Source organism: Penicillium solitum (genome assembly GCF_028829755.1).
Source record: "Penicillium solitum strain IBT 25940 chromosome Unknown utg000009l_segment0_segment0, whole genome shotgun sequence".
Lineage (NCBI taxonomy): Eukaryota > Fungi > Ascomycota > Eurotiomycetes > Eurotiales > Aspergillaceae > Penicillium > Penicillium solitum.
The window spans coordinates 427,904-455,505 of record NW_027072128.1 but is presented as its reverse complement, the minus strand read 5'-3'; the positions used below and the strand labels follow the sequence as shown (position 1 = coordinate 455,505).

The 27,602-nt window shown below is 47.8% G+C and overlaps 11 protein-coding genes across 11 annotated transcripts; 6 read left to right on the top strand and 5 right to left on the bottom strand.

The window, feature by feature from the left end:
* Nucleotides 1-396: 396 nt before the first annotated feature.
* N7455_011303 (cytochrome P450) lies at nucleotides 397-2,105 on the bottom strand (the record flags this gene model as incomplete). The annotated part of the gene is made up of 4 exons (XM_040958830.2): nucleotides 397-821; nucleotides 875-1,418; nucleotides 1,470-1,942; nucleotides 2,000-2,105. The coding sequence occupies 4 exons, from the start codon at nucleotides 2,103-2,105 to the stop codon at nucleotides 397-399; spliced, it is 1,548 nt and encodes a 515-aa protein (XP_040810633.2).
* A 1,617-nt stretch (nucleotides 2,106-3,722) lies between these two features.
* N7455_011302 (Zn(II)2Cys6 transcription factor domain-containing protein) lies at nucleotides 3,723-6,146 on the bottom strand (the record flags this gene model as incomplete). Its single annotated transcript, XM_040958904.2, has 3 exons — nucleotides 3,723-4,240; nucleotides 4,326-4,634; nucleotides 4,694-6,146. The coding sequence occupies 3 exons, from the start codon at nucleotides 6,144-6,146 to the stop codon at nucleotides 3,723-3,725; spliced, it is 2,280 nt and encodes a 759-aa protein (XP_040810618.2).
* Nucleotides 6,147-7,430: 1,284 nt separating this feature from the next.
* N7455_011301 (uncharacterized protein) lies at nucleotides 7,431-7,906 on the top strand (the record flags this gene model as incomplete). The annotated part of the gene is made up of 2 exons (XM_065606632.1): nucleotides 7,431-7,725; nucleotides 7,788-7,906. The coding sequence occupies 2 exons, from the start codon at nucleotides 7,431-7,433 to the stop codon at nucleotides 7,904-7,906; spliced, it is 414 nt and encodes a 137-aa protein (XP_065459798.1).
* A 253-nt stretch (nucleotides 7,907-8,159) lies between these two features.
* On the top strand, nucleotides 8,160-8,426 carry N7455_011300 (uncharacterized protein; the record flags this gene model as incomplete). The annotated part of the gene is made up of 2 exons (XM_065606631.1): nucleotides 8,160-8,201; nucleotides 8,271-8,426. 2 exons carry the CDS (start codon nucleotides 8,160-8,162, stop codon nucleotides 8,424-8,426), a joined length of 198 nt encoding a protein of 65 aa, XP_065459797.1.
* Nucleotides 8,427-8,810: 384 nt separating this feature from the next.
* N7455_011299 (Zn(II)2Cys6 transcription factor domain-containing protein) lies at nucleotides 8,811-10,451 on the bottom strand (the record flags this gene model as incomplete). The annotated part of the gene is made up of 2 exons (XM_040958920.2): nucleotides 10,288-10,451; nucleotides 8,811-10,223 (listed from the first exon to the last, which is right to left on the bottom strand). The coding sequence occupies exons 1-2, from the start codon at nucleotides 10,414-10,416 to the stop codon at nucleotides 8,811-8,813; spliced, it is 1,542 nt and encodes a 513-aa protein (XP_040810667.2). The 5' UTR covers nucleotides 10,417-10,451.
* Nucleotides 10,452-11,929: 1,478 nt separating this feature from the next.
* On the bottom strand, nucleotides 11,930-12,946 carry N7455_011298 (endo-1,4-beta-xylanase; the record flags this gene model as incomplete). Its single annotated transcript, XM_040958866.2, has 1 exon — nucleotides 11,930-12,946. The coding sequence occupies one exon, from the start codon at nucleotides 12,944-12,946 to the stop codon at nucleotides 11,930-11,932; it is 1,017 nt and encodes a 338-aa protein (XP_040810736.2).
* A 905-nt stretch (nucleotides 12,947-13,851) lies between these two features.
* On the top strand, nucleotides 13,852-16,761 carry N7455_011297 (glycosyltransferase; the record flags this gene model as incomplete). The annotated part of the gene is made up of 6 exons (XM_040958869.2): nucleotides 13,852-13,963; nucleotides 14,065-14,818; nucleotides 14,874-15,031; nucleotides 15,092-15,455; nucleotides 15,511-15,861; nucleotides 15,912-16,761. 6 exons carry the CDS (start codon nucleotides 13,852-13,854, stop codon nucleotides 16,759-16,761), a joined length of 2,589 nt encoding a protein of 862 aa, XP_040810645.2.
* A 640-nt stretch (nucleotides 16,762-17,401) lies between these two features.
* N7455_011296 (alpha/beta hydrolase) lies at nucleotides 17,402-18,370 on the bottom strand (the record flags this gene model as incomplete). Its single annotated transcript, XM_040958940.2, has 2 exons — nucleotides 17,788-18,370; nucleotides 17,402-17,737 (listed from the first exon to the last, which is right to left on the bottom strand). Exons 1-2 carry the CDS (start codon nucleotides 18,247-18,249, stop codon nucleotides 17,402-17,404), a joined length of 798 nt encoding a protein of 265 aa, XP_040810630.2. The 5' UTR covers nucleotides 18,250-18,370.
* A 1,883-nt stretch (nucleotides 18,371-20,253) lies between these two features.
* On the top strand, nucleotides 20,254-21,777 carry N7455_011295 (uncharacterized protein; the record flags this gene model as incomplete). The annotated part of the gene is made up of 1 exon (XM_040958922.2): nucleotides 20,254-21,777. One exon carries the CDS (start codon nucleotides 20,254-20,256, stop codon nucleotides 21,775-21,777), a length of 1,524 nt encoding a protein of 507 aa, XP_040810730.2.
* Nucleotides 21,778-22,528: 751 nt separating this feature from the next.
* Nucleotides 22,529-25,308, top strand: N7455_011294 (glycosyltransferase; the record flags this gene model as incomplete). The annotated part of the gene is made up of 6 exons (XM_040958858.2): nucleotides 22,529-22,619; nucleotides 22,679-23,357; nucleotides 23,415-23,939; nucleotides 23,990-24,343; nucleotides 24,408-25,006; nucleotides 25,067-25,308. 6 exons carry the CDS (start codon nucleotides 22,529-22,531, stop codon nucleotides 25,306-25,308), a joined length of 2,490 nt encoding a protein of 829 aa, XP_040810719.2.
* A 261-nt stretch (nucleotides 25,309-25,569) lies between these two features.
* Nucleotides 25,570-27,157, top strand: N7455_011293 (NAD(P)/FAD-dependent oxidoreductase; the record flags this gene model as incomplete). Its single annotated transcript, XM_040958838.2, has 4 exons — nucleotides 25,570-25,834; nucleotides 25,908-26,197; nucleotides 26,268-26,844; nucleotides 26,925-27,157. 4 exons carry the CDS (start codon nucleotides 25,570-25,572, stop codon nucleotides 27,155-27,157), a joined length of 1,365 nt encoding a protein of 454 aa, XP_040810680.2.
* Nucleotides 27,158-27,602: the final 445 nt, after the last annotated feature.

The following is a 27,602-nucleotide window of genomic DNA, read 5'->3' as shown; positions in this document are numbered from 1 at the left end:
GAACTCTCAGGCCTCGTAGCTTCGCAACTTGGCGCGGGTAAGGCGGGCATATACATAAAAAGTGGACGGAGGAACTCGGACAATTCCGCACATTAGCGCCATGTACACTCCCTGTCTAAACCTCTTGTTATGGAAATCATGACCGGTTGTACAAATTGGGCTTGTCACCCCGTATCCTACAGTTTTCAACTAGCATGGGTTATTCAAAAAGCCATCTGAAAAAAGTCCGACAAAAGTGGACACCGAAGCACCTGATATACGAGTCAGGGAACACACAACCATGTGATTTCGATAATATAGCAATGTCCTGTTTAATCCGAGCTGAAAGAAAAAAGAAAACGCCAGGAGTAACGTAAGATGTACACTAAAATCAAGAATGTATATCCACAACATAGGTCAATCCTGAATGGGCGTCAGAGCAACCTTTGTTCCATTGGCAGTTGCCAACGTCAACCCCAAATCCTCCGTCCAGGGATTAGGATCGCGACTTTCGATCGTCTCAAACTGTTGCATAATCCTAGTAATAGTGTATCCAGCTTCGGTCAGCGCGAACTGCTGGCCTATGCATATCCGAGGACCTCCGTTGAAAGGAAGGTACGCCCAACCAGGCCTGATCTTTCCCCATCTCTCTGGGCGGAATTCGTCCGCATCAGGTCCAAAGACTTCGGGGTCGCGGTGCAATGTGTATACGCTAAAGATAACCTCGTGGCCCTTGGGTACGTGAACGGGGGATTTTCCATCCGGGCCACCGCCGACAGGAAGATAGGTGTCTCTTTTGGCCTCGCGAATATTGAAGGGGACGATTGGGTACAAACGCAGAGCTGTATCTAGTTTAGCGGACCGCATAGGTAGAGCTGGAACTAGTGCTGCTTACTCTCGTTCAGGACCCAGGTCAGGTAAGTCATGGATTTCAGATCTTCGAATGATGGCTTTCGTCCATCCAAAGCGAGCACTTCTTTTCGAAGTCTGGTCCACACCTCAGGCTCTTTAGCCAAGACGAAGAATACAGTACCCAGTAGGTTGGCGGTGGTATCGCGACCAGCAAACATAATACTAAATAGCTGGTCTGTTATGTTGGTCTTGTCAAGTGTCTGCTTCGACAGCTCGTAGGAAAACACATATCGACTTTCAGTCAACCGCTTGATATCTCGATCAACGTCTTGACCGCTATTAACTGCGACACGATAGTCGATGGTCTTTTCTACAAATCTCTCGACATAGGCGCGGGTATCTTTGATGGATTTGATGTATTCCTTCCTGCGGTAGAACATCCCCAAAAACCCAAGTCGGAAGCGTATGGCAGCCACGTATTGGGCTACATCGAAGGCTTTCGCAAACTCGACCCCCGAAGAAGAGTCTTCTCCGCGCTGGGAGTGAGCAGACTCTCCGAACAGAAACTCGGTAGCGGTGTCAAGTGTCTGCGTTCGGTCAGCCGTATACTTTGGGGGATATCAAGCACGACAACGTACTCCGTTGAGAAACAGCGGGAGCAAATCGACAGTCGACCCGTCGCGCGGGATCCGATCGATGAGCTCGGCAACGTGGCTCTCATATAATTCAGTGTCGTTAATCCGAGTGCGCGAGAAATTAGGCCTGAGGAGAGCCCGTGCATGTTCCCATTTGCTACCGTCTACGCCGAAGATGCCTTGGCCCATGAGTGGACGGAGTGCGTCTATTCGTGCCGAACCAATTCCAAAGTCTTTGAATTTCAACGCGAGGGCTGTTTGGACGTTCTTTGGCTCGACAGTGAAAATAAGATTTCGATTAACAACTCTCGCCTTGAATGTCGGGCCGTAGCTTTGATGCCAGCCGCGAATAAGCTCGAGAAACCTATGCTCGGGGCCGGATTTGGCTAGTTCCACGGCCATTCCGAGGCCGAACAAGCCGTGGGATACAGAGTGTGTTGGAGGTTTGCAGCCGTGCTCACGAACGTACTTCCATCCTGGATGAGTATTTAGTCTGAGTGTTAGTTCGCTGTTAATGAGGAAGAGGTACATACTTTGATAGGTTTGTACAGTCTTCGCTAACGACCAAGCAATCACGACAACCCCAGCCACAAGGCCATAAAAGGGAATCTGCAAGAGCTCGAAAGATATTGGTGCCATGGCTACTCTACTTTGCTGGGAACAAGATATCTTGAGATGGTTAGAATACCGAGCCGGGTTTTATTGATATTTATATGTGAGCTATGTGCGTACTTCCGTGGTACCTAGTATGCAGGGCCATGACATACAGCCTGTTCACCTAGCGGGGTAAAGTTCTTGATGGGCGATCGTTTGGTACTTCCACCTAATGTGTTGAAACGCAGTACCCGTGGATTATCTATCGCGCAGCTCACTGAACTCTTGACTCCGTAGCTGTAGTTCCATTCTGGCACAACAGCCTGCCAAGGGAGATGACTTGACTTTTGAATAAGTTAGTCTCGCGTGAGCTTTCAAGATGAGCTCGCATGTCGAAAATTTGGGGATATGTATAGCTGTAGTAGACCAGATACATAAGGAGAAAGCGGAGAATTTGGTACTCTGTGTATCTCCAATTTTTCCGCTTGCATTAGTCAAAACTTATTGCTCAATGCTCATTGGTTTGAATATCCGAGTTTCGACACATATGCAGGGGTTTGCAGCGGATTTTCGGTTCGAAAAGAGGAGACATGCGGTGGACGTATCTATTTTGCGTGACAGGTGCTTTTGGTCCATGTTTGTTTATTGAAGAGAGTAACCATGACATTTGACGTTGCGAAGATAAAACGGGTGGGTTTGCGATAGATCATCACATGAAAACTGATAGATGGGTGTTTCATTAACAAGCGATATTGTTGACCATTGGTACATACAGAATAATAAATAGAAAGCCCAAGGTATGCGGGGTCAAGAGGTGATTATGCTGTCACCCTGCATGATACAACATATCAGAATAGGACGGAATGAAAATACAAAGTAAAGAACAAAACGTACAATCACTTAGCAGAACTATGTAGCCACTGCTGCCAGTAGCTCTGTTTCGTCACCCTCCGTTATTTTATTGTCCCTGCAAAGTGTTGTAGCGGGGTAGGAAATCATGCATGGCACTAGGATCAACAGCGGCATGCGCACGAAAAGGCCTAGATGCTTATAGTGTTCTTTGACCGAGTTTCACGATCAGCCTGAGAATTTGAGATGAGACTGACCGGCGCGTTGCCAAGCTTCTAGTGACGATTCAGCCCAGGATTTTTGCTAGTGTCTCGCTTTTGAGGAGAATTAGTGGACAAGCTCGACTTACGTCTAATCCCAGTCCTCCTCGCCTCCAAGGTCTCTTTATTGGAACTGAGTCATCGAGATTATAACCACGATAACCGAATCTAGCATCTCGCAGGTCACTTGCCATGGCCAGGACAAAGTCCAGGTTGGGTATGGAAAAGTGTGGCCCGAGCGCGAAAACAGTCAATACTAAAATTGTCGACATGGGACCTATGTTACTCAAAAGGGACCCATTTTACTCAAAAGCAAGCGCCACAATGCAGTGTGAAGTGTGATGGCGTGCATATCGTTAAAATTAGATCCAATAGGAAGTCCGAATGGAGGGCTCTAGGCTAGGTAAGTTTGTCATTTTTGCCATGACCTTACTTTATTTTAGGAATATCGACGGTATGTACTTGGCTTTGGCGTTGATCAACACTCACATATCCACTTTCCCCTCATTACATACATCCTTGGCGCTTCGGATGTATCCGCCACGTTGACATGTCATGAGCCGAACCCTGAAGTCCAGCACTCAGATAGTATGTCTCCGTGTTTGTGCATCAATCCGCTAAGGGCTACACCAACGGTTTGTGACCCGCCAATAGTAACATCAAGCGACATGAGTCCCTTCATTAGAATGTCGAGTTGTCGATCCCAGACCCCGTCTGGTATCAAAAATTGCGCGTCGTCTGATGAGGCACCATCAGAACTAGAGCGAAGCTGCAGGTCTATCACACTCTCAATGGCCCTTTGAAGGGCCGTGACGACCAAACTGGGAGTGACATGATAAGCGGTGAGTGGGACTTCGGCACCCAGTCCATTTTGGAGGTTGAAGGCCTCTTCGGCGGGTAAGTCGAGTACACATTCAACTACCTGTGCCACGCACGAGGCTGCGTCGCGCTGGTATTCCCGGACGGTTGGGCCTACTTCTTGTTCCATGGAAGGATCAAGGTCTTTGATCACCTTTTTGAAGACTTCAACGAGAAGAAAAATGCCAAGGTTCCAGAACATCACGAGGGAAACTAAGTCATAAACTGTCAGCGAGATACCAGTGATAGAAGTGCGGGGCAAAATACGAGTGAGCGAATTGGTAGGAGTGGAACTTACCTAGGGATATCCTAGGACAGGTGGACAGACAATGGAAATTTCTGATGCAGTGAAGGATGAAAGGTTGGAATGAGTGACTGAAGTCACGAACAGCCGCTACGCTCAAATTTATTGCTTCAATTGTTGACGAGGACTGTCCATTGGTAGTTCCATGCGCCCGGTTAGCAACGGTTTTGATATTTATAATCTGCCTCCAGACAATAAATGTTTCCGCACTGGCTTTTCGGCAGATGGGTTGAACATTGATATCCAACTCTAGGATGTTTTGAGAGACTGCCAATGCTGCGACGGGCTCTTTATCTGAAAGGACTGTGCGGTATTAGTTTGGTTGCTATGAGTTTGAGATTCCCCATGCGAAGAACACTAACCTGTCGTAGTACCCCACAGGTCTGGAAGTTTGCACTGCCGATCCATAGCCAAGGCTGCGCCCGTGTCGCGGATATATGCAGTCCACCGGACAATACTCAGAGATGCTTCAGCAAGAGCACTATACGTAGATGATGGTCCTAGGTTCGCACAGTATTGCGTGACTAGTCCATCCAAGTGGGATAACTTTTGCAAAGCGGTGTCAAGGAAGTGGTTTGGTACGGGGTCCTCTCTTTCGGTTATTTTAGTTGGTGCGACAATCCCGACAAACATGAGTGTTGCCAATACGACTCGAAATGACCGAATATCATGCGCATCGTTGAGAAGTGATCTTGCCCGTACCCAAGCATCAATGAAGGCATTCAAGGAAGAGTCATCTCCTGCCTCTCCAGACATTGAATTACGTCGAAAGGGATCGGAAGCCGAGCTTGTTGCAAAGGAAGGGGAGGGTGAGCTCGGCAACCATTGCATTGAGAATGCGCGAAGAACAGCTTTGAAAGTTTCATCTGATTTCTTCCGCGCAGCCGAGTTCAGTCGATTGCCATATAGGTCGCCCAGGTGATCAAGGAACCGAACGCTTCCCAACAAGGAAATCTCATAAGGCATTGCTTGTGATGATACCGGAAGGGCGAATCGAGGCGAGATAGTGATTGGATCCATGGCCGAGCTGGTAGGTGCCGATCCATTTGAGCTCCCTGAGTCACTCTCTCCCAACCGGTAGCGACTCTTAGTCGCATAAAGATTGCAGTCATAGTCCAAAAACCTCGACGCACTGGCTGTTGCGATTGCTTCATAAATCCGGGCGAGACGATCACCAAAGATCTTTGCGTCTATTCCAGAATTCAGCAGGTAGATGGGACTGTCGAATGAAAGGCCAACCGTTGGTCGGTGACAATTTGATTCGAGATTTTGTCCTCCACGCAAGCGAGTCAGTTGGGGCGTGATAACTGTAAGTTGACCGTCACTCTGGCTCCCTGGCGCTTTGTCCTCAGAACGAAGCGCAGTGAGTGGATTAGAAGGATCGAGGTTGGTTGAAAACGAGTTGACGCTATCCGCGACAATCTCATCATAGTCAAGATTCAGCCAAGCAGCCAGAACATCTTGCTCAGCGATGGAGGTAGCATCGAATCGATTGCTCGGGGTCCCAGCAACTGCGTCGGTTGTTGTATCAAAGTCGTTATATTCATTCTGCGTTGTTGAGAAACTAGGTTCCCCGCAGTCGCGTCTCTGGCGTTTGCGAGAGAAAGGGTTGGACTGGGCTATAGCGAACTCAAATGTACATTGGCGTTTTAGACGTCTGCAATTTGCGCAGATCGCATCGGGGATTCCGTCTGGATCCGACTGAACAACACACCGTCGCTTGGAACGTCTGCATGGATCACAACTTGTGTTTTGACGCCGCGGTGGATTCACGGGAGATGTCGACGCCTTTGGAGAATTGAGGTCTCCCGGCATTCCGTGTCTACATGATAACTACAAGCCGAGGTAGTGTTGACTGGATGTTGACTGGATCGGGCTATTCCCGGCACGGCTGGGTTCTTTTTCCGTTCCGCGCCACTACTTAACGTATTCGGTAAGCGAGCTGGCCATGTAAGCGGGCTGGCCACACCCAAAACACATAGTAAAGGCGATAAATTACAACTTGATATCTCAGCAACGGTAGTCTATATAGAGATTTCCTTGTAGCCTAATGCTTTCTAGGTAATATCTAGCCTCTCTTGGGAGTTTGGGAAATATATATGACTTTGTGGCTACGATATATATATTTCTGGATTTTGGCACCGTAATTTTCAATACTATGGTAATGTACCTCTTCAATTTCCTTGAGATTGATATATAGTATTCAAAATCCTTATCAATAGCTATCGACAAGGATTGAAGTCAAATAAAGGTATTGGCGTTGAGATATCAAGTTGTAATTTATCGCCTTTACTATGTGTTTTGGGTGTGGCCAGCCCGCTTACATGGCCAGCTCGCTTACCGAATAGTTAACTAAATGTCGAATCAAGTGGTATTGTAAATTAAGGGGTCCAATCAATAGTATTCAACTCTATATTTCTATATCGGCTCTTTCTTACAATTTATAGTTATAGAGCCTTGATTATATAACATTAATTATAAAACATAACTAACTATAGGATTAATAAATCCTCCGGTATGCCGGTATACCTATATATCTTACTCCGACACAGCTATCCCAGTATAGGATTGCTAGACCTAGTAGATCGGTATAGTTATTGATCTTTATAGCTTAATAACTAGTAGACCTTGCCAACTCCCTCCATTTGGTCCCATGGGACTAGACTGCGACATCGCCCATAGATGGGCGGGTGGGCATTGCCCACGGGCCCTACCCTTAGGGATGGGGGTTACAACGCATACACAAATGCTAAGAGCACCATTATTAATTTTGCCACGACCGAAGAGTCATTAGCGACCGACAATTGGTTCGGACATGACTCAAAGGAGGTGCGCTATGGTTAAGTTGAGAAATCAAATGCACTGATTACGGCTTGCCATGAATTGCTTTTTTTTTATCAGCAAATCAGCATGGGATCTCACCTCGATGGATTAGGCACCAGAGATTGGGCACTCAATTCCTGGCGCCTGGAGCAGTATATAGAGCCGCCAGATTCGAGACCCTATTTCCCAAAGCCACTTATTTTCCCAATACACGCCATCGATATTATATCTCTTTCGGAGCTTTTATTCCACTATCTATAGATTCCCTCCATCATAATGCAGGAGAGACACAGCGAATTTCAAGCTATAGACTTTATGTTCCATTGTTCAGACACTGGGGTTGTGGAATATTTTGATACGGTTGACAAAACCTGGAAATTTTTCCCAAATAACAGGGCTGTTCCCAACCGTGCCCCACGCCAGGCGTCTGCACAAAGCTCCTCGGCCTCCTTTTCTCTGCCGAACTCCAACCTCCTACAGCGAGCGGATACAAGTCAACTTAGTCAACTTGAGGCTGGCGACCTGTATCATCCTAATACGGGGATCATCAAGAAGTCCCAATGGCAGCCATGTAAGAGACAAAACTTGTTAACTTTATGTACATGATTTAACGAAGAGATCTCCTCCCGGTAGTCCGCGATGCGTGGAATCGCAGGGAGGGGTGGGCAGCTCGGCACCCACTTGCTCTACTTTTGGGGGGAACCACAGTGAGCGTCGCGCTTGGCTTTGCAGGGTCAGCCATCAAGGGATAATGAAAGAGTGCCGAGAATCACACATCAAGCTTTACTCAGGTTAAATGTTGTAGTAGGGCTAGATATCGATTCGCTAGACCTTGGAATGGACTACGAGTGTTTTTGTTCATTTCCTTCCTTCTTTCTTTTAATTGATCTTTTGGCTCTAACTGTCTTGCTTTCTGCATTAATTTAGATTCCATTTGGATTGCCCTTATATCAAGCTAGAGATCTTCATTTCGATTCTCTCTCTGTCAAACAACGCAAGTAAAGGATGCAAACCCCGGCCCTTATTCCAGTGGACCTTATCCACGTTGTATGACGTTCACCGTGTATACTCGTGATTGAGAATTAATCGGTGAAAACCCAATTTACACAACAAAAGAATCGCGACTATCATGAAGAGCCAGTTCATATGACATGTCGCTTTTCGTGTCGCCTGTGCTCTTCAGTAGGCCCTACTGTGACTGATTCCCTCTCAAGAGGATTTCCCTATAAGCTAAGCCCTCTCAAAAGAAATCTCTTATTTTCTGCCTTCTAAGCGACCCTTACTCTTGAAATACTGTAAGCTACTTAAGACTTATTCGTCATTAAAGTTCTTTCATGTTGCCACTTCCTGTTTTATTCAGCAGCTTTAGCTATTTACGAGGCGAGGCAGTCAGTGATTTACCTAAAATCATGTGCTCGATCATTTCAACCTTTAGTGGAGGAAGTCTTAATGCTATCATGTCATGATTAACAATTTCAGGGTAACCCTCAAGTAAGAAACCTCCGTATCCCGTATCAGCGAGTGTTTCGGTAGATCTGATTGGTTTTTGGATAAATGGGTTTATGTGGCATGCAATGGATACTTTACAAGTGCACTAATATGCGGCGAACGGCGTTGGCAATGTTATCGGGTCCTCACTGTTGCCGTGCATTCGGTTTATGATGTACAGGTCAATGGCATGCTCATGACCTCCTTGGGCCACAGCATGAATGTTGACAAATGGCTCTCATTCAAAGAATCAATAAGCGCATGGACCCTCAGTATCTCGCCTTCAAAAGAGCCTCTCATATACCAAGTATCGACCAGAGTGTTTACTAGATAGAAATGAGCGAAGATGACGAGCGAGAGTCCACTAAAGTAGTTATGGTCGCTTGTCATAAGCGACGCTAAGAAAGCACTGGGGAGCAAATTCGGCCAGGACAGAATTGCTGCCTCTTCCAAGTCCAACTGGATCTCCTTGTCTGTCGGATTTTCAGTTGAAGCACACCCCAATATGGATAGAATGCGGGAATAAACAGATTCTAGGATGCATATTGTCTCGTTGTGCGCATCCATAGCCCAGTCTAAAGTCGTGGGCGGTGAAGGTTGAGATGTTGGCGTGCCCGAACAGCTGGACAAGTCATGTTCAAGCATATTCAGAGAAGCCTTGATAGAAGCGACTGCTTGACGAGCTCCGTCGGCAAATTTCAGCAGGCGAGGTGAGCAATGAGAAATCCGAGACGGTGCATTAGACGATGAATTCACCCAAAACTCATCGCTATGCTGTAATAACAAAATCTGCCGGAGCCGGCTGGTTTTCAAAGTCTTCCATTGGTCACCTATCACAGAGGTTACACCTCGGTTGAGGTACAACCAGTTAAGGCGCGACATGGTATTTGTGGAAATAGGATCTGCCATGGCGCCGCTCCTCCCTTTGGTAGGCCCAGTAAGGGGGTTAAAGTCCTCAATCTTAAGGAATGCAAATGCAAATGCAACCACGAGCATTGACCCGGTGAATACAGCTTCGGCATTGGAGGGAGAAATGCGGGACACGTCTTCCCTGAAGCCTTCTAACCCTCTTTGATGATGTTTCATGATGATTGCCAAGTCCACCGTATCCGAGTTTTGAAAACTCACGATCCTATTCGCATCGGCCTTCTGTTTGACCATGTGAATACCTCCTAATGCTAGGAGCAGATGCATCAAATATCGACTTTCGCTTGCTAATTCGGGGATAATATGCTGCCAAATATTGGATCGCCTCTGGTGCAACGTCATTTGTCTTGCAGTGTATAGATGATAGAACTGGAGGAGCTTCAGATCATCCATTTCTAGATCTCCATCTCGGTGTTGGTAGGATTGGTTTAAAGTAATCGCCGGTGCTGGTGCATTTATTGACAAGGGCTGGATGCAATTGAGTAGTGGATCTTCATGAGACTGCGCCAAATAATCCGGTAAGAGATATCCTTTGTCTTCCTCCGTGTCTGCTCTTGATCTAGGAGGTTTTTTCGAAGTAAAGCGCGGGGGAGGGTAGGAACAGGGTTCGCCTCTAGAAGAACATGTGCCACAAACGGGTTGAAGCTCGTCGCACTTAGTGCAATCAGCATTTAGTCAGCATACAGAAACTAACAGGACTAGTACTAAGGAGGCGTACCTTAACCCTTCGGAATTTGCAAGGATAGCAGCCATTGCGAGATTTGGTGTGGCGGACGCGATGTCTTCTCATAACTCTGTGACTGTCTGCGCTGTCGGAAGCTCCCAAAACTGCGATATCTTCGTCCATTTTCAGGTCACAAAACTTCTCTAATGGTAAAAGAGAACATCCACCATGGTTGGTAACATTTGCGCAAAGTTGCAGCCTGTTTTCGTGAGTAGTTGGCTAAGTCAAATCCGGCGATGAACCCATAATCAGGGCGGTCCACAGCAACCAGAGACGTAGATACCAACCAGTCTCAAATTCCGGTCCCTAAGCCTGCAGGCAGGTTCATGAAAATTTGTTCTACGGACATGAATACTACTCTTATGAAGGTTTAGGTTCAACTTCTAGAAGTGAGGCAACCTGTGCCCAAATTTACTTCGTAAATCGCTACCCAGAGGGATCATGAGGCTGTTCAAGCTAAGGACATAACAAAAGGTAATACTGCAAGAGGACCAATTAGAGCTTTATTAGGCCACTTTTTTCAACAGTAGTTCGATAGCCATTCAAAGGCTCCGAAATTTAATTTGAACACTCACCGACCCGAGTGAGTCCACTGATCTGCCCTTAAGTTCTCTAACTCAAACTCTGCCCAACAATCGATTGTAGGGTTATAGTGGTGGTCTCAATGCCATGATAATCGCCAAATTTATAGTCTGCAAGGGCAGCCAAATAAGTCTTTGGTATCGAATTTTTCTCATATATTGGAGTTGCTTTCATTGCAGAGCGGTTTTTAGTACTGGTACAATATCTAGAACTGAGCAGCTATTACTTGTGGGAACGTTCTTAGGAAGAAAGCGAGTCACAAGTGAAGTTGAAGCCGGTCTTGTAACCGAGTCCTGATCCCACTAGAATGAGAGGTGAGGGGGTATTTGAAGAGAAAGGAAGAGAGAGACAGATCGAGGTGGACGGTGCATGCTACGCATTCTCTGCGTTCAGTTTGTACTGAGAGTCATCGCTTAGATATATGTTTATTTGGACTTGCTATATTGGAACTGATTTTTGGCATCTTGATGCTCTCGTTGCACATCAGCCTCTGATTCTGTACAATGAGAGCATGACCAGAGGTACGGATTATGACTGGAAAAAGAATGTTGTGATTTAACCTAGGCACCAAAGGTTTAATATAACGTGATTGATTGGTTGATTGACCTTAGAGGGTCGGGCGGAGGGTCCAGTTGTACTTGGGGGAGGGTCCAGTTGTACTTGGGGGAGGGTCTCAGCCGTTACTCTGGGCTGACTGGGCTCATAACTGTCAGAACAGGTCAGCACAATACAAACTAAAACTAGTATGGGCTTCCGATTGGATACTTCAGTGTGAATAATTGAATACTATATATAACACAAGATAAAGGGGAGCCAGGCTTAATGAAATAAGGCTGTAAGGTGCCTCAGGGAAATCTAACAGCCTTATGAATATGGAACAAATCAGACATTCAGGAATGTTGGAAACTTCTAAACTCCTCGGATGCGTCACTAAGATCCTGACCTTGTTTCCTCAAACAACGTTTTTTTCAAACAACTTGCGGTCAATCTCACAGGGCTGTGGCTGCAGACTTGTAAAGCGCAATCCCTGATGCCTAGATGGCGCTCAAGCCCCTTAGAAACCGTTGACGAAGTTGGTGAGAGCAGCATGAGTGGCATAAAATTCACTCTTGGGCTTGTAGCACTGGTCGAACATCAATGGCTTTGCGCCCTGCACCCAGGTGTAAGCGTGCTTATCTGTAAAGCCCCAGAAGCTAATGTCGGTAATTCCTGCGTTGAGAGCCTCGCTGACGACGGCGCCGTAAATATCAGTCTCAACCGCGTTGTCGAGCGTGTGAACATCCATCTCAGCGATGGCCACCTCCAATCCGAGCGCCTTGTAAGAGTTGATCATCTCCGTGATCACGCCCGGTTTCGGGGCTACTTCAGTGATGTGCATCTGCAGGGCGATTCCATCAATTGGGACGCCCTTTGCCACGAGTCTGGAGACCAGGTTGTAGAGTTCCTGGCGCTTGCCTGGAAGTGACTCGACGAGATTTTCGTTGATAAATAGCTTGGCGTCTGGGGCTGCTGCTCGAGCGATGCGGAAGGCATCTGCGATGTAGCCGGGTCCGAGTACTTGGTAAAAGGTATTGTTATTTAAGCCGCCGCCCTTGGTTTTCAGGGCTTCGGTGACAACGTCCCACCGATCCATCTTGCCATCGTATCGATGCATGATTGCCTCAAAGTGAGTCTCCATCGCAGCACGAAACGCGGTGGGTTGGGTGATGTTGAGCAGGAAATCAGGGTTACAGCAGCTCGAGATGAGCCCGTGTCCCTTGATCACCATGTTGTTGTCTTCCGCGAATTCAACGAGGCGGTCGAGCGTGTCCCAATTGTAGTGCCCTTTAGTCGGATTCAGGGACGACCATTTCATCTCATTTTCGGGAGAGAGGCTGTTAAATTGATTGGCGAGGACGGCCGCGAACTCCGGATCATTGAGATACGTCGGGTTGATCGCTCCAGACCCGATAAGAATTTCCTTCTTGCTTGCCTCCTTCCTCAGCGGGGTGGTACCGGTGCTGGGAAACGCGTAGACTCCTTCGGCAGCAACGAGGAGCGCTGTGATGATTGTTGTGGCAAAGGACTTCATGATTTTGTTTGGCGATATATTCTCAGTTTCTTTGGTAAAGACCTTTCTGTGAATTGTCAAGACTGTCGTGGAACATCTAAAGGGGCTTTATAGCTAGGAAAATCTAAAACCGGACAACGTCATAATGCCGGGACACATCGTGGGCCGATGCCTATATTACTGGCAGGGTACGAACACGATAGCTCTATACGTAAACGGGTTCGCCCCTGGTTTGAGAAACCACTTGACTCCATCGCCCAGATGTATACGATTAGTTGAAGAAGGGCGGCAGCGCGGAAGCCGCACAAGCCGATGCCGAAAAAGTATACGATTCCAGGATCTACGAGCAGACCCACTCGCCATTGATACGAGGTGAAATCGCCTAGGGATTGTTCTTATTCGTAAATCTTCTAATTGTAGATCAACTTAACTATCGCGCCACTAACCACCTCTTCCCCCTTATTACCTATGATTAGCCCCTTTCGTGCAAAATAGGGAACTCTGACGCAAAAGAGATAATATTATTGATGACCCGTTCCGTAGCCGGTGGCGGTGGATCGCCAAGGTAATTAAACTGACAGATGGTTTTTGAGGTTGCCTAGATCGCCACTTGTTTCTAAATTTCAAACCTAAAAGATTTCCTCGTAATTGGTCGATAAAATCTTCTTTAAACGTATACGAATACGCCCCACTTTTGGGGTTAAGCTTAAATTAAACTCTGGCTGGAATCTAAGAAATAAGTGAAGAAGCCGGCCCGTATTCGTTTATTGGAAGTGGGTCAAAGTCCAATGTCCTAGTTCAATGGTTGAATCTCATTTCCGGACTCTAGTCTGCCTCGTTTTTATCACTCGGTCATATTTGTGGTTCTCGGGACTTCATCTTGTTCACTTAATCCATCTACGACAGACGCCGCAGCGTTAGCGAACATGGCTAGCAATGGCCGTTCGGGATGTGTTTTCGAGCTACCTGGTGAACCTATTATAGAGGCATCTACCACTAGTCCTCCGACTACCGCTGTGGGTGGTATCAATCTGAATGGTATGTGTACTTCTTTCTTAAGGCCTTTTTTATTCGCCGTGAGGGTATCTTGATGCTGGACTTGACGTTTGATGTATTGATATATGACCTGCGAGAAATAGATGCCGGTCGCGTGGATATCGATTGGGACTCAAAGGTCGTACGAAGTCTTTCGAAGCTCTACACTGGCCCTTTCTTGAGAGCTCCTACACCCCCGCCTGAATACTCTGAATTACCGACGCAAGATGCCGAGTCTACGACCGTTAGACCCGATCGCGTGTCGGGACACTTCGAGCCAAGTCGACAACCTGCAAAAAGTTGGGTCGCTAAATTGAACGTTGTGATCCAGGTAGTGGGGAGTCGGGGTGACGTTCAACCTTTTGTTGCCCTCGGAAATGAACTGAAGCGACATGGTCATCGCGTGCGTCTAGCCACACATGATATGTTTGAAAGTTTCGTCAGGGACTCGGGCTTGGAATTTTACCCAATTGGAGGCGATCCAAGAGAGCTGATGGCATACATGGTCAAGACCCCGGGGCTCATCCCAAGCATGGAGAGTTTTCGAGCAGGCGAGATTCGTCGCAAGCGCATCATGATACGGGAAATGCTCAATGGGTGTTGGGAATCATGTATCAAGCCGGATTTGGTAACAGGCCACCCATTCGTGGCGGATGCTATCATTGCCAACCCACCGAGCTTTGCACATGTTCACTGTGCCCAAGCTCTCAGCATCCCGGTACATCTGATGTTCACCATGCCTTGGAGCAGTACTAAGTCTTTTCCACATCCTCTGGCCAACTTCAAGGCCGACAGTCCAGACCAGGGGTTCAAAAATTATGCCTCGTACGATCTTGTCAACTGGCTTACATGGCAAGGGTATGGTTACATTGAAAATCGAACACGTGTACACCGTACTAATCTATTCTATTAGGGTTGGGGATGTAGTCAATCGATGGCGGAAAGATCTTGATCTAGACGAAGTGGCCATGTTTGAAGGTCCTCATCTTGCTGAGATACTGAAAGTCCCATTCACATACTGTTGGTCTCCGGCTCTTGTACCCAAGCCGTTGGATTGGCCGTCTTATATTGGTCAGTGCCCCACAAAAGAGCTCTCTCGATATCGAAAGATGTTGCTGACAAGATATGTAGACGTCTGCGGTTTTTTCTTTCGTGACGCCCCTGCATATGACCCTCCATCTGATCTCCGAGTTTTTTTATCGTCTGGTCCACCGCCGATATATATTGGCTTTGGGAGTATTGTGCTTGAGGATCCGGTCAGGATCAATGCAGCCATACTTGACGCGGTCAATGCTGCTGGTGTTCGGGTTATCATTTCTAAAGGTTGGTCGAATTTGGGCGGAAATAATAGCGAGAACGTATATTTCATTGGAGATTGCCCTCATGAGTGGCTGTTCCAACACGTGGCGGCGGTGGTACATCATGGAGGCGCTGGCACAACGGCTTGTGGCTTGCGGAATGCAAGACCTACAATCATTGTACCGTTCTTCGGAGAGTGAGTAACTTGAACCCCAATGGTATTTCAAACGACCTTTAGACTTACTTTTCAGTCAACCGTTCTGGGGTGCTATGGTGGCTGCAGCGGGCGCTGGTCCTGCTCCCATCCCTCACCAAGAGCTAAATGCGGATATCTTAGCTGAAGGAATTCGATATTGCTTCACGAAGCAAGCGATCACTGCAGCCTCTGAAATTGCGGTCAAAATGGCTTCTGAAACAGGAGTCCAAGCAGCCGTCTCTTCCTTCCATTCACATCTTCCCTTAGAACGCCTCTCCTGTGATGTATGTCCAAGGGTACCAGCAGTGTGGTCTTATTCCACACGCAATATCAACGTGAAACTGTCAAAAGTTGCGGCCGCTACGCTAGTCGCACAAAAGTTGATTAATCCAAAACGACTAAAGTTGTACGTGTAGCTTCTGGTCCCATGGAGCTACGAAACTAACCAATATTTAGACATGCAATCAAGCCCATTGTGATCGAGAATCGTCGATGGGACCCGATCACAGGCGGAGCTTCTGCCGTTATGGGAACCACGACAGAACTCCTTGATTCCGTCTTGGGGTTGTTCTACAAACCTTTTGAGGAATACAAAGACTATCAAGTAAGCCACAGGGATCGGCCCTTGACAAGTGCCTCGGGTCAAGCTGTACGCCGGCCTACAAGCAGCTCTACCGGAAACCGCTCCCTACAGACACAAGAGGGAGCTGACGATACAAAAAGTATGGTTTCCATAGAAGATGCACCGTCAGCCTCTGAATTTAATAGTTCTAGGCTTGCAGGGAGGATGGTTGGAGCTTCAGTGAAAAGTGTTGCCAATTTTGTGCCGACTGCGCTGAAAGGCATGACTGTTGACATCCCCCTCGCCATGACGGAGGGACTGCGTAACGTCCCTCGATTATATGGCGAAAAGCCACAGCATGACGGTTCCGTTACTGGCATCAAAAGCGGATTCACTCTTGGCGGCACAGGTTTCGCTCTGGGGATGGTGGAGGCAGTGAGCGATTTGGTTGTGAAGCCTTACGAAGGCATCCGAAAGGATGGTGCAAAGGGCGCTGTGACGGGCATTGGCAAGGGCGTAGCAAATATGACGACTAAAGCGGGTTGCGCTATGTTTGGTGTTGTGGTATACCCTGGTGTTGGTATTGCGAAGAGCCTAAAATCGGTTGTCTACTTCAGGACAAAATCGAGCATAGTCAAGGCACATCGCGCCGAGGGCGCATGGTTGTCGGAGTATTGTACACATGCGGACGTTGATAGCTACGCTGTCAGCTACCAAAGGATGCTAAAGGGCAAGAACAGCTGATTTATTACAAGCAAATTTGCAGGAACGGCAATATAAAATACAAATTTGGCCCTTTAAATGGCAACCAAGTGGTGTACTGTAACACAACAGAAATATCATTGTAGGATACAAGAGTTGTGCTATGGCAACTCTAGTGCATGCGTTTGGGCCTAGCAACCACCTTATTTTTTGAGGCCCGCAGCTATGAGATGTGGGCCAAGCTCCCAGGCCATGTCGCCAGTTAATACATACTGAGCCCAGCTAGCCCTCGGTTCGTAGTTCGTGAGCCACCTAGGACTATGGGCCATAGCCTTAGGAACAGTGACTGCGGTTTGAAAACCAGTATCTAGGCAAGCCAGTAGTCGACTGACACACGTTCAATGCCGAGGAGCTATAGTGGCAGGGCTATGGCTCCATAGGCGAGGGCCCAGAGCAGCCGATCTAGGGCCAAGTACTTCGGGCTATAGATTTAAGTCCAAATGCCGGTATGCCTATGTATTTTACTCCGATATTAAAAATGTAACTATGTTCGGCAGAGAGGAGAATCGTTATATAAAACATAAAAATCTAAATATGATACACTTCCCTGGCCCGGCAGTGTTACTGAAAAACTCTGGACACACGGAGAGGACAACAGGGTTTACTCGACATCCTCGCATGTCTAGACCTTCTCTCCGGCTGCCCTCCGAACGCAATCGACGATGAAGCCTGGGTTACTCATGAATGGGGAATGGCCCTCATCACATTCCTCCACTTCAAAACAGTCTTGGCCTTGCGCGATCATCCTTCGCTGGAATGGTTCCCGCAATGCCTGGTCGTTTTTGCAGACAATGTATGTGCTTGGGATCTCACGGTACGCGGTGTATGTAACAGGAACGGTCAACGGGCCCACGGGGAAAGTCCCCAGCAGCTCCACAGCCCTATCGATATCCTTCTGGTCGCATCGGTTATAAAAGACGAGATGGACACGGTCCTTCGGGAGGCTGATTGCTCCATCCTGGCGATAGATTAGCATTGAGAAATAGAAGTAAAGACTGGTACTCATACCGCTGACACATCTAGTCCCCCAAACTTTTCCTCCAACTCCTTGCGCTGACGCTCGATCTCTTCTTCCTCGGGCGTCTGCGGGACCAACTGGCCGACATGGCACTGGCCTTCCGGTAACGCCATCGCGCACATGTAGACCAGCTTGATAATCCCGCCTTTCAATCCCTGCGCATCTCGGTCCTTCTTCCCGAGACCCTTGGCTGCCTCTGACATAGCGATGCCGCCGAATGAATGTGCGAGGACGACGACATCCTTCCCGGCATCCAGTTTGCTCATAATCACTTGTCGCACAGCTTGCGCGTCTTGCTCCCAGGTAGGCAGTGGCGGGCTGGAATCCACTGAAGGCATGGTCACGCCCTCTGCATCATAGTTGACATTTGCGAGCTCATCAATGAGGCCCTGGAAGTGTGCAGGTTGGTGCCATGCACCTGGCACAATGACAATTGAGGGATTGACCATCATGGAGTCGTATTAAAAAAAAGAGGAATGAGTATTAAGACTGAAGAGAGATGAAGAGTAGTGAGTTAGGATTAAGTCATGATGGAGGTGAAGGCTTTAAATATCTCGATAAACATTTGGTGTCCACCTGGGCAGGGATGTAGAAAATGTCCCCACATCGGAGCCGCTCCAAAGTGGATCTCTTCCAAGGTTGGTCGGAGCCGCCTTCCAGGGTGTGGCGGTCGCTGATTGGTCAGATCCCGCCAGCGGCTCTTTCGTTTCATTGTACATCGATGGATGGTAGATGAGACCTACAGTTCCATCACGGTGCATACAGAAGTGTTTAAGAAACTTGCTGTGTTATCCACGCAAAGACTGTGAGAACTACCGCTGGTATCAACGATTAGACCGATACCTCATTTGGATGCCAAAACTTCTTGCTACTTCGGCCTCGAGGAAAGGCTCATCAGCCGTGGTGTCTAGCCAGTACCTACATCCCGAGGTCAGACAAAAGGCTAGTGTTACCTGGTACTATAATATGTACTGAGAAAATCTGACATATGATCTTTGGACATTGGAATACATTCAGTTTTCAGGCATTAAGATTATGCTATCACGATATCACTGATGAGACTTGCAAGTCTCCTCCTCCCTAGATTAAAATATATTATCCTCAACAGAAACTATCCCACAGATATGTCACAAATTTTTCCTCTTCACACTTCCCATATCATCTCCACCTAGACAGTCATATGCTGATAATTAGTGCTGTGAGACTCATAACAGAAAGATAAGAATGACTCACGAAGGAAAGGATAGACCCTCTGGATAGGAGGATATGGAACCATAAAAAGTAACCTTGAAAACAAATGTCCTCAGAAAATACTTTGGACAACAGAGAGTTATCTCTGGTATAAAGGTTCCAAAAGTTAATATCGAAGGGGATGAGAACAGAGCCCCTTCCTAGGTTGGTTCAGCTCCTGACGGTGAACGGGAGCACCTGAACACGTTCTGTATCCGCAGTGGTTTATAGTAGTGTCTCGACCGAAGCCCTGCCTGTTACCTCCCAAGACATGCTTCGTGCCATTCGCAGCCTAGCGCAGGCCGCCTACAGAGACCCACCAGAGCCATCAGGATAAACCGATCACTTGACAACAGCAGCCATATGTTGAATATGACCCTGAAGCTGAACCAAAGGTCAAAAGATTGAAGGGTACTCAACAGGAACCACGATGTGCAATGTGGACCTGGAGTGGTGTGGAGAAGAAAAGAAAGAAGAAGAGAGAGAAGTGGGAGGGGGAGGGGTATTTATATTTTCCCAGTGAAGGCAAACGGGGAAACTACGGTAGGTGACGGGCCCAAATGGGAAGGAAGGGAGATGTTAGCTCCTTTTATATTTCGAGACATGAGACACGAGACATGAGACAGGTCTACACGTCTACACTCACGTCCATCTTCATAGCTTCACTAGCATTGTAGTCTAAGATTCACATTTTAAAATTGTTCAACCCTTTTGTAGGACATCTTAGTGGACGATTCAATTGATATAACCATACTATACCTAGGTAAATATGTGGAGTTTCCCACGATCACTGACAACTTCGGTGTCTTTGTGAAGTTAAAAAACAATATACCGGGCCGCTTCTTTGTTCGAAATGTGTTCATACTATCTCCAAGTTGCATTTCTTTGACTCTTTTTTTAATTCCTTTGACAGTCTACATAGTCGAATAAACCGTGCCCATGTCCTCGAGGTGTCTTTATAGTCAATTACCCTCACTCGAAGGGCTCGGGGGGACAAACAAGTTCATCGTCCCAACAAAGTAGGCAATGATGGGATGAAGTGACAATTCCCCATTGCTTTTAAGCAGCACAAACATTTATCTTTTATCTTCATCCCCTTTCGTCTTCATCCTCTTTCATCATCATCTTTCATCCTCGTTGTCTCTGATCCTTGTCATCTCGAATCCATCTGTTTACTCATTTTGATTATCTCACTATCCTTGTCGTTGCTTCGTCCAATCACGGCGATGGTACTCGACCAAGTCCGCGTTTCTACGCGGCACACGCTTAACTGCGCCAATGAGGCGACATTCGCCGCCGTCGAGTCCCCTTTCAGCCTAGGGCCGATGGATCACACCGTCTCCTCTATGTTGACCATCGAAGCCATACTCGTCTACAGAAAGCCGAAAATATTGTCAGATGATAACTTTCTCCTGGTCGAACGCTTGAAGGTGGCTGCATCCCACCTCCTCGACTACTACCCGCACCTCACTGGCCGTCTGCAGCAGAATCCAGTCACCCAAGCCCCCGAGATTGGTAGCCTGGGCACTGGCGCTGAACTTTGGGAGGCACAATGCACCAGAAAACTCACAAGCATCGCAATCTCTGCTCTCTCTGCCCGTATCTTGGTCTTCAAGCTGCCTGATTCTGGTAATGGTCTTCTTCCAATCTTTCATTCGACAGTGGGATCTATCTCCCACAATCCTATATTCGCCATCCAACACACTCGCTTCGGCTGTGGAGGGGTTGCACTGGGTATTCGTGTTCATCACCAAGTCTGCGATGCCACTGGGTTTATGCAGCTCGTGCGCGATCTCGCCGAGATCTACAAACAATTGCGCGACTCTTCTCCGCCAACACTTGTATCTCCCCCCGAGATTTTCTCACATTTCCGCGGAACGCAAAGTCCATCGGCTAGCCAGAAGGAGAAAGCGCTTGCGTTCGACCCTCCAAACCTTTACCTCGACGAAACCCCCATTGTTATGTCTGAGGTTTCAGAACCTCCCTCTGTCTATACCTGTCCTCTCCGTTTTCATGGCCAAGACCTGGTTTCACTCAAGACTGCTGCGACCGACCCCAACGCCAAGGGGCAGACCCCATTCACCAGATTCGAGCTCATCGCAGCCTACCTGTACCAGCGTATTTACCAAGCCAGAATTAAGGTTCTGCGTGACAAGGGACACACACCACACCCCGACGCCCTACAGTCACTTCGCGAATTTGGAACAACCATGGACATGCGTGACTCCGCCCGTCTGAAGCTTCCCGCACGCTACTTCCCAAACGCGGTCTACTGCCCCTCCACTTCCGCCTCCCACGAACTACTCGAAAAAGGCGCCCTCTGGCAGGTTGCACAGGTTGTCCATGATGCTATTCACTCAGTCGATATGGATTTGGTGAAGCAACAGTTCGAATGGATTGCTGCGCAGCCCAACAAAAGCCACATCAGGCTGAAGAAGATGCTTCCCCGTTCTTGCCTCGTCGCCACCCAATGGACTAGGGGAAAGACATACGTTGGTGTTGACTTTGATGCCACCGCTGAGGGTAAGCGCATTCCCCCTTCTCTAGTGTCCCCAGCCTTTAGTGAAGGTTACCCGGTCGATGGTTTGGCGATGATCTTATCTACCGAGGAGGAGGTGCCCAGCCGCCAGAATAGACGTTCTTTGCCCGGTGTCAAGATTCCTCATGCGGTTGATGTGAACTTGACTCTGGATCGGTCGGTGTGGGATGTTCTCAACAATGACCCCGACTTCCTTGCGCTCCATTCCTAGTTTGCGATTCCCCCATAACCTCGCTTTGGCGCGAGTGGCCCAAGTTGTGCTAAAATTTTCGGAAGAGAACAAATTTTGGGGTATTTCTGGATCTCTTATTTCTTTTGGAAAACAAAAACGAAAAAAAAGTTGAAAATCATGGGGAAAGCCCCCTAAACACAACTCTGTACATTACGAAGAATGAATATAAATTGTTAGTGTCCCAACCTGAGTCCATCATTATCGTAATTCGCTTTATGACTAGGCTTTATGACTAGTATTAAGATTCTTGCTCCTTGCCCAAGATCTTTTGGAATTAGCCTTCAATATATATTTAACATGATATCGCTTTTCATCATAAGTTTAATACCCAACCCACGATATCTCTTGTTTAGCTTGAAAGTGGAAATATGGTTCTTTCAAAAACATGTATATTGGTGTATTTGAAGTTTGTTGGAGGCCTCGACTCAAGTAGAACTCTCCTAGGAATGTCGTCATATGGCTTCTGTCTCCTTGGAAGACGACCTATTATTGGCTCGGATCAGCAATCACGTGGCGCATCCCCATGTCGGGGATCCACTCGTGCCAGGCCCAGAATCATCCGAGCTCCAAGGCTACCATGGTCTTCAGTTGTTTTTGGGACCTCCTTTGGATATACTTCTTTCCTTTTGAAAACATTGGATGCTTCACAGAGACTTGGAAATATTCAGCTCTCACCTAGCTGTTTGACGAATATTCAACATTGGAAAGATCTCTGTTCTCCCCACGTGTGATGTCATCGGCCGCAGTGATGGAAGAACCACCGCGCCGACCTTCTACGCTTGAACGCAACCAGTCGACCCAGGATGGGGCAAAGGTCCAAGGTGGGGACGGCTCTAATTATCTAACTCGTTGGCAATAAGGACGTGCTAATTTTTCGAAGCTGATGGTCGAATTGAGATCAACCTGGACTCTAAAGTGGGCAGGGAAGTGTCGAAATTGATACCATTTCTGCATAAGGAAGAGCATATTGAACCACAACCAGAGCCTTCAGGCGATGCAGGATGTGGTCTCGAGCTTAACATTGTGATCCAAGTTGTTGGTAGTCGAGGCGACGTCCAGCCTTTTGTCGCACTAGGCAACGAGCTTCAGCGCCATGGACACCGCGTACGACTAGCCACACATGGTGTATTTGAAAGCTTCGTGCGGGACTCCGGTCTAGAATTTTATTCCATTGGAGGAGATCCCTCGGAGCTGATGGCATATATGGTGAAGAATCCGGGACTGATACCACAGATGAAGTCTGTCCAAGAGGGTGATATTCAACGCAAGCGTGTCATGGTAGGTCAAATTCTCCAGGGATGTTGGCAGTCCTGTATTGAGGATGACTCCGTGACCAAAACACCATTTGTGGCCGATGCCATCATCGCAAACCCTCCAAGCTTCGCCCATATTCACTGCGCTCAGGCGCTTGGCATCCCTCTACATATGATGTTTACCATGCCGTGGACCAGCACAAGATCATTTCCCCATCCCTTGGCAAATTTGAAATATTCAACCACAGAGCCGAAAATGGCTAATTACCTTTCGTACGGGATTGTCGAATGGCTGACATGGCAAGGGTAATAACAGCCCGAATATCTACGGACCTATAATCCAATACGCTGACCTCGCAATAGCCTGGGCGATGTCATCAATGATTGGAGAAAATCTATAGATCTAGAACCTATCTCAGCGACCGAAGGTCCCCGTTTAGCAGAGACTCTGAAGATACCCTTCACATATTGCTGGTCCCCTACGTTGATGCCTAAACCAACGGACTGGCCGGCACATCTCAACGTCTGTGGCTTCTTCTTCCGCTCTCCTCCGGATTTTACACCACCTCCAGACCTTGATGCATTTCTCCGCGCTGGGCCTCCGCCGGTGTATATCGGGTTCGGAAGCATCGTGATCGAGGACCCCCCAGCCATGACTGCCACACTCGTCAATGCAGTCAGATCCTGGGGTGGTCGTGCAATAATATCCCGTGGCTGGAGTAATCTCGGCGAAGCACAATCGGACGATCAGATCTTTTATCTTGGAGATTGTCCGCATGAATGGCTATTCCAGAAGGTCACTGCAGTTGTACACCACGGAGGAGCAGGAACTACAGCATGTGGTTTACGATTTGGAAGGCCCTCTCTTATTGTACCATTCTTCGGAGAGTACGTAATCCCTTGAAAGCCTTTTCAGTTTCCCCGCTTACTTGTCGCAGTCAGCTGTTTTGGGGAAATATGGTCGCGTCCCGCGGGATTGGACCAATGCCCATTCCACACAAGTCTTTGAACGCAGATAATCTAGCGGAAGCCATCCGTTTTTGCTTGCATCCTGATACCCTGGAAGCAGCTGGTAACCTTGCTCGTGAAATGAGCGAGGAAGATGGTGTTTCAGCGGCTGTTGCCTCTTTCCATCGCAACTTACCGATCGACAACATGAAATGCCAATTTATCGATTCTGAGCCGGCTGTGTGGCAGTTAAAACAAAATGCAAAGGTCCCTATAAATTTGTCCAAAATGGCAGCGGGGATCTTGCTTGAAAATTCTCGCATTGATATAAAGGACCTCAAAGCGTGAGATCATATATCCCAACCATCCTATTTACACATATCTATGCTAACACACACCCTGAACTAGATACGGGAGTAAATCGATTTTTATTCAGACTCGGCGGTGGGATCCTATCACAGGTGGCACGTCGTCCGTACTAGGCATGTACAAGGATATCTTCACAGCATCAAGCGACGTGGTAATTCGGCCCTACAAAGAGTTCAGCCGCGCCCGTCAACAAAGCGAGCCCGAGCTCGTAGTGATCGAGACTACGAATCCCCAATCCGAGCGAAGTCCATCCGAAGGGATCTCACGTACTTCCAGAACCAACCTAACAGACGAAGACTGGGGAGTTACGGGAAAGGCAGTGGGGGGATCTGCCAAAAGCGTGGGGAGGATCATAGCCTACTACTACAAGGGTGTTTTGGTAGACATACCCGGAGCAGTCAATGAGGGCCTGAGAGCTGTTCCTAGGCTTTACGGCGAGGAGGTCAAAGACTACGACAACATCCGGGACTTCAAGTCTGGAGTAGCTGCCGCTTCAGATAACTTTGCGCATGGGTTCTCACATGGGCTCACTGATATCTTCCGACAGCCCTACGAGGGTGGCCAGAAAGATGGTATTAGGGGTGCAATCAAAGGATTCGTGAAAGGACCTATTGGCATGGGGACAAAAGCTGCATCAGGTTTGTCACGCCCTGTATCCCTACAAGACTGGTAGGATTATGCTAATTGACCGTCTCTAGGTGCTTTGGGTTTAGTAGCGTATCCGGGTCAGGGCTTAGCCAAAAGCTTACATTCGGCTATACATTCCAAGACTCGGAAGCAGCTTGTCAAAGCACGGTTGACAGAGTCTGAATACTTGGCTAGACAGTCAGCGAAGGCCCAATCGAGTTGCCCCGATGTCATTGAGGCATTTGAAACTCAACAACAGCAGCCTGGGAATACTGCCAGCTCAACGAATTCGGAACGAGCAAGTTCCCAATGATGAAAATAGTGGAGAGGATTAGCAATACCATCAATTTCATGAATATAGACCCGAGTCCCACAATCAACTCCATTTTCCCAGCCCCGCATAATTCGGTCTCCCCTGCGATAGGTTGCAGCGAATCAACTCCGATGACGCCTTATCTATACCACGCTTTCTCTTTCTCTTGTTTTTCGCGTTACCCCTGTATTTGCTTTTTCACATCCCTGGAGTTCAAATCGAATCTTAGGCCTTCGAACTACTGTTGGACCACTAATCATCATGTCCTCCAACTCCGATGCGAAGTCCTTCCCTCGCCCAACGGCGGGGTATACCCAACCATTTTGGCGCACGCAACCAGACCCTCTCGATAACCACCAAACGACTCCAGATCTGCCAGAGGAAACCGATATCTTAATTATTGGCGGTGGCTATGTCGGAGCCTCGGCCGCTTATCGTTTGCTCGCAGAGAACCCGCAAAATCCAACCCCCCGGGTGGTGTTAGTTGAGGCCCGGGAGCTGTGTTCTGGGGCCACCGGGCGCAATGGTAAGGGCCTACCTATGACCTAAAATATAGGCATACAATTCCAGCTCACTTATTTTATTTTATTTTTGCTTAGGTGGTCATTTGAGACCAGATATTTATTATGCAACGGCTTTGTTCGCCAAGCGCTATGGTATCGAAGCAGCAGCGGAGATCGTGCGGTTTGAGCTCACACACATGAAGATCATAGAGGAGCTGGTGCGTAAAGAGAACATCGATTGTGATCTCACCTTCACCCGGTCTTATGACATGTATCTCGATGAAAATCAACTGAAGAAGGTGAAAAATTTCTACGATTCGTTGGTTGACCAGGGATTGGACTTTATGGAAGATGTCAAATACCTGTCTCAGGCCGAGACTCGAGATGTAAGTCAAAATGAGCTTTCGAGATAGTATATCCATCTCCGAGATTCTTTCTGACAATATTTGCATTAAGACGGCACATGTCCGAGACGCCAAGGGAGGCTTCAGTTTCCCAACAGGCCACCTCTGGCCTTACAAACTCGTCACCCATCTCATCCGTGTTGCCGTTTCGCACGGCCTGAACTTGCAGACCAATACACCGGTATCTGCAATTGGGGAAACTCCAAACGCAGATGGATCATGGCCGGTAACCACCAGTCGTGGTGTCATTAACGCGCGCAAAATTATCCTCGCTACAAACGCATACACCAGCGCCTTGGCCCCGCAATATTCCAAAGCTATTATTCCATGCAAGGGAGTCTGTAGCCAGATTGCTGCGGCACCTGGTGCACCCCGCCAGGAGCTGCCTGGTACTTATTGCACTAGGTCCGGTCCGGGGGCGTGCGTTTATCAAATCTCTCGGAATGATGGGTCGCTCATTGTTGGCGGGGCGGCGCATCTTTATAACGATGATCGGGAGGAGTGGTATAATAACCCTGATGATGGGAAGTTGATTAAGGTTGCTGCAGATTATCTTGATGGGTATATGCAACGCACGTTCATTGGGTGGGAGGATAGTAAGGCGGAGATCAAACATGTCTGGGCTGGTGGTATGTGCAATTCCTTTGTACACGATTCCCTTAATTCGAGGGTATATTTTCCTTTTGCTAACCTCTTGTCTCATTTATAGTCATGGGATACAGTGCAGACTCGTTGCCTCATGTTGGTAGTATTCCGGGTAAACCGGGTCAGTTTATCGCGGCTGGATTCCATGGTCATGGTATGCCTGTAGCATTCTTGTCTGGTAAGGCTGTTGCGGATATGGTGCAGAGCTCGGTTTCATTTGAGGAGACTGGCTTACCCAGATTGTACAAGACGTCACTTGCTAGACAGGATCCAGTTTATGATGATATCCTTAGTTAGGTATGCTCCAAAATCTCCAACCCCTCCGGCATATTCAGCTCAAGTAGACTTGTCGTAAACACATCCATAGATGTTGATATGTTTGTAATTTGATTGAAAGCGGCGTGGTGGATGGGTTTGGGAACCTTCGACACACCACCGATATTGTACTTCCAATTAAAAACCCCGTACACACTACCGGCCTTATCTTTCGGAAGGAGGAGGATATTGTAGCGGTCGAGGTAGTAGGTGAACTGCGATCTACTGAACGAGAGATGAGATCATCCTAAAACATATGTATGTAGGTTATTGTCAGACATTTCAATTTGCGAAACAATGAATATCCCGGAACAATCCACTACTTCCACGATGGCAAATGACCCTAAGGGATGACCCCCAACCTTGGAGGATACACTGCCTTAAAAAATTCAAACACCGCACTGGCCTCTCGCCTTTTCCTTATCTC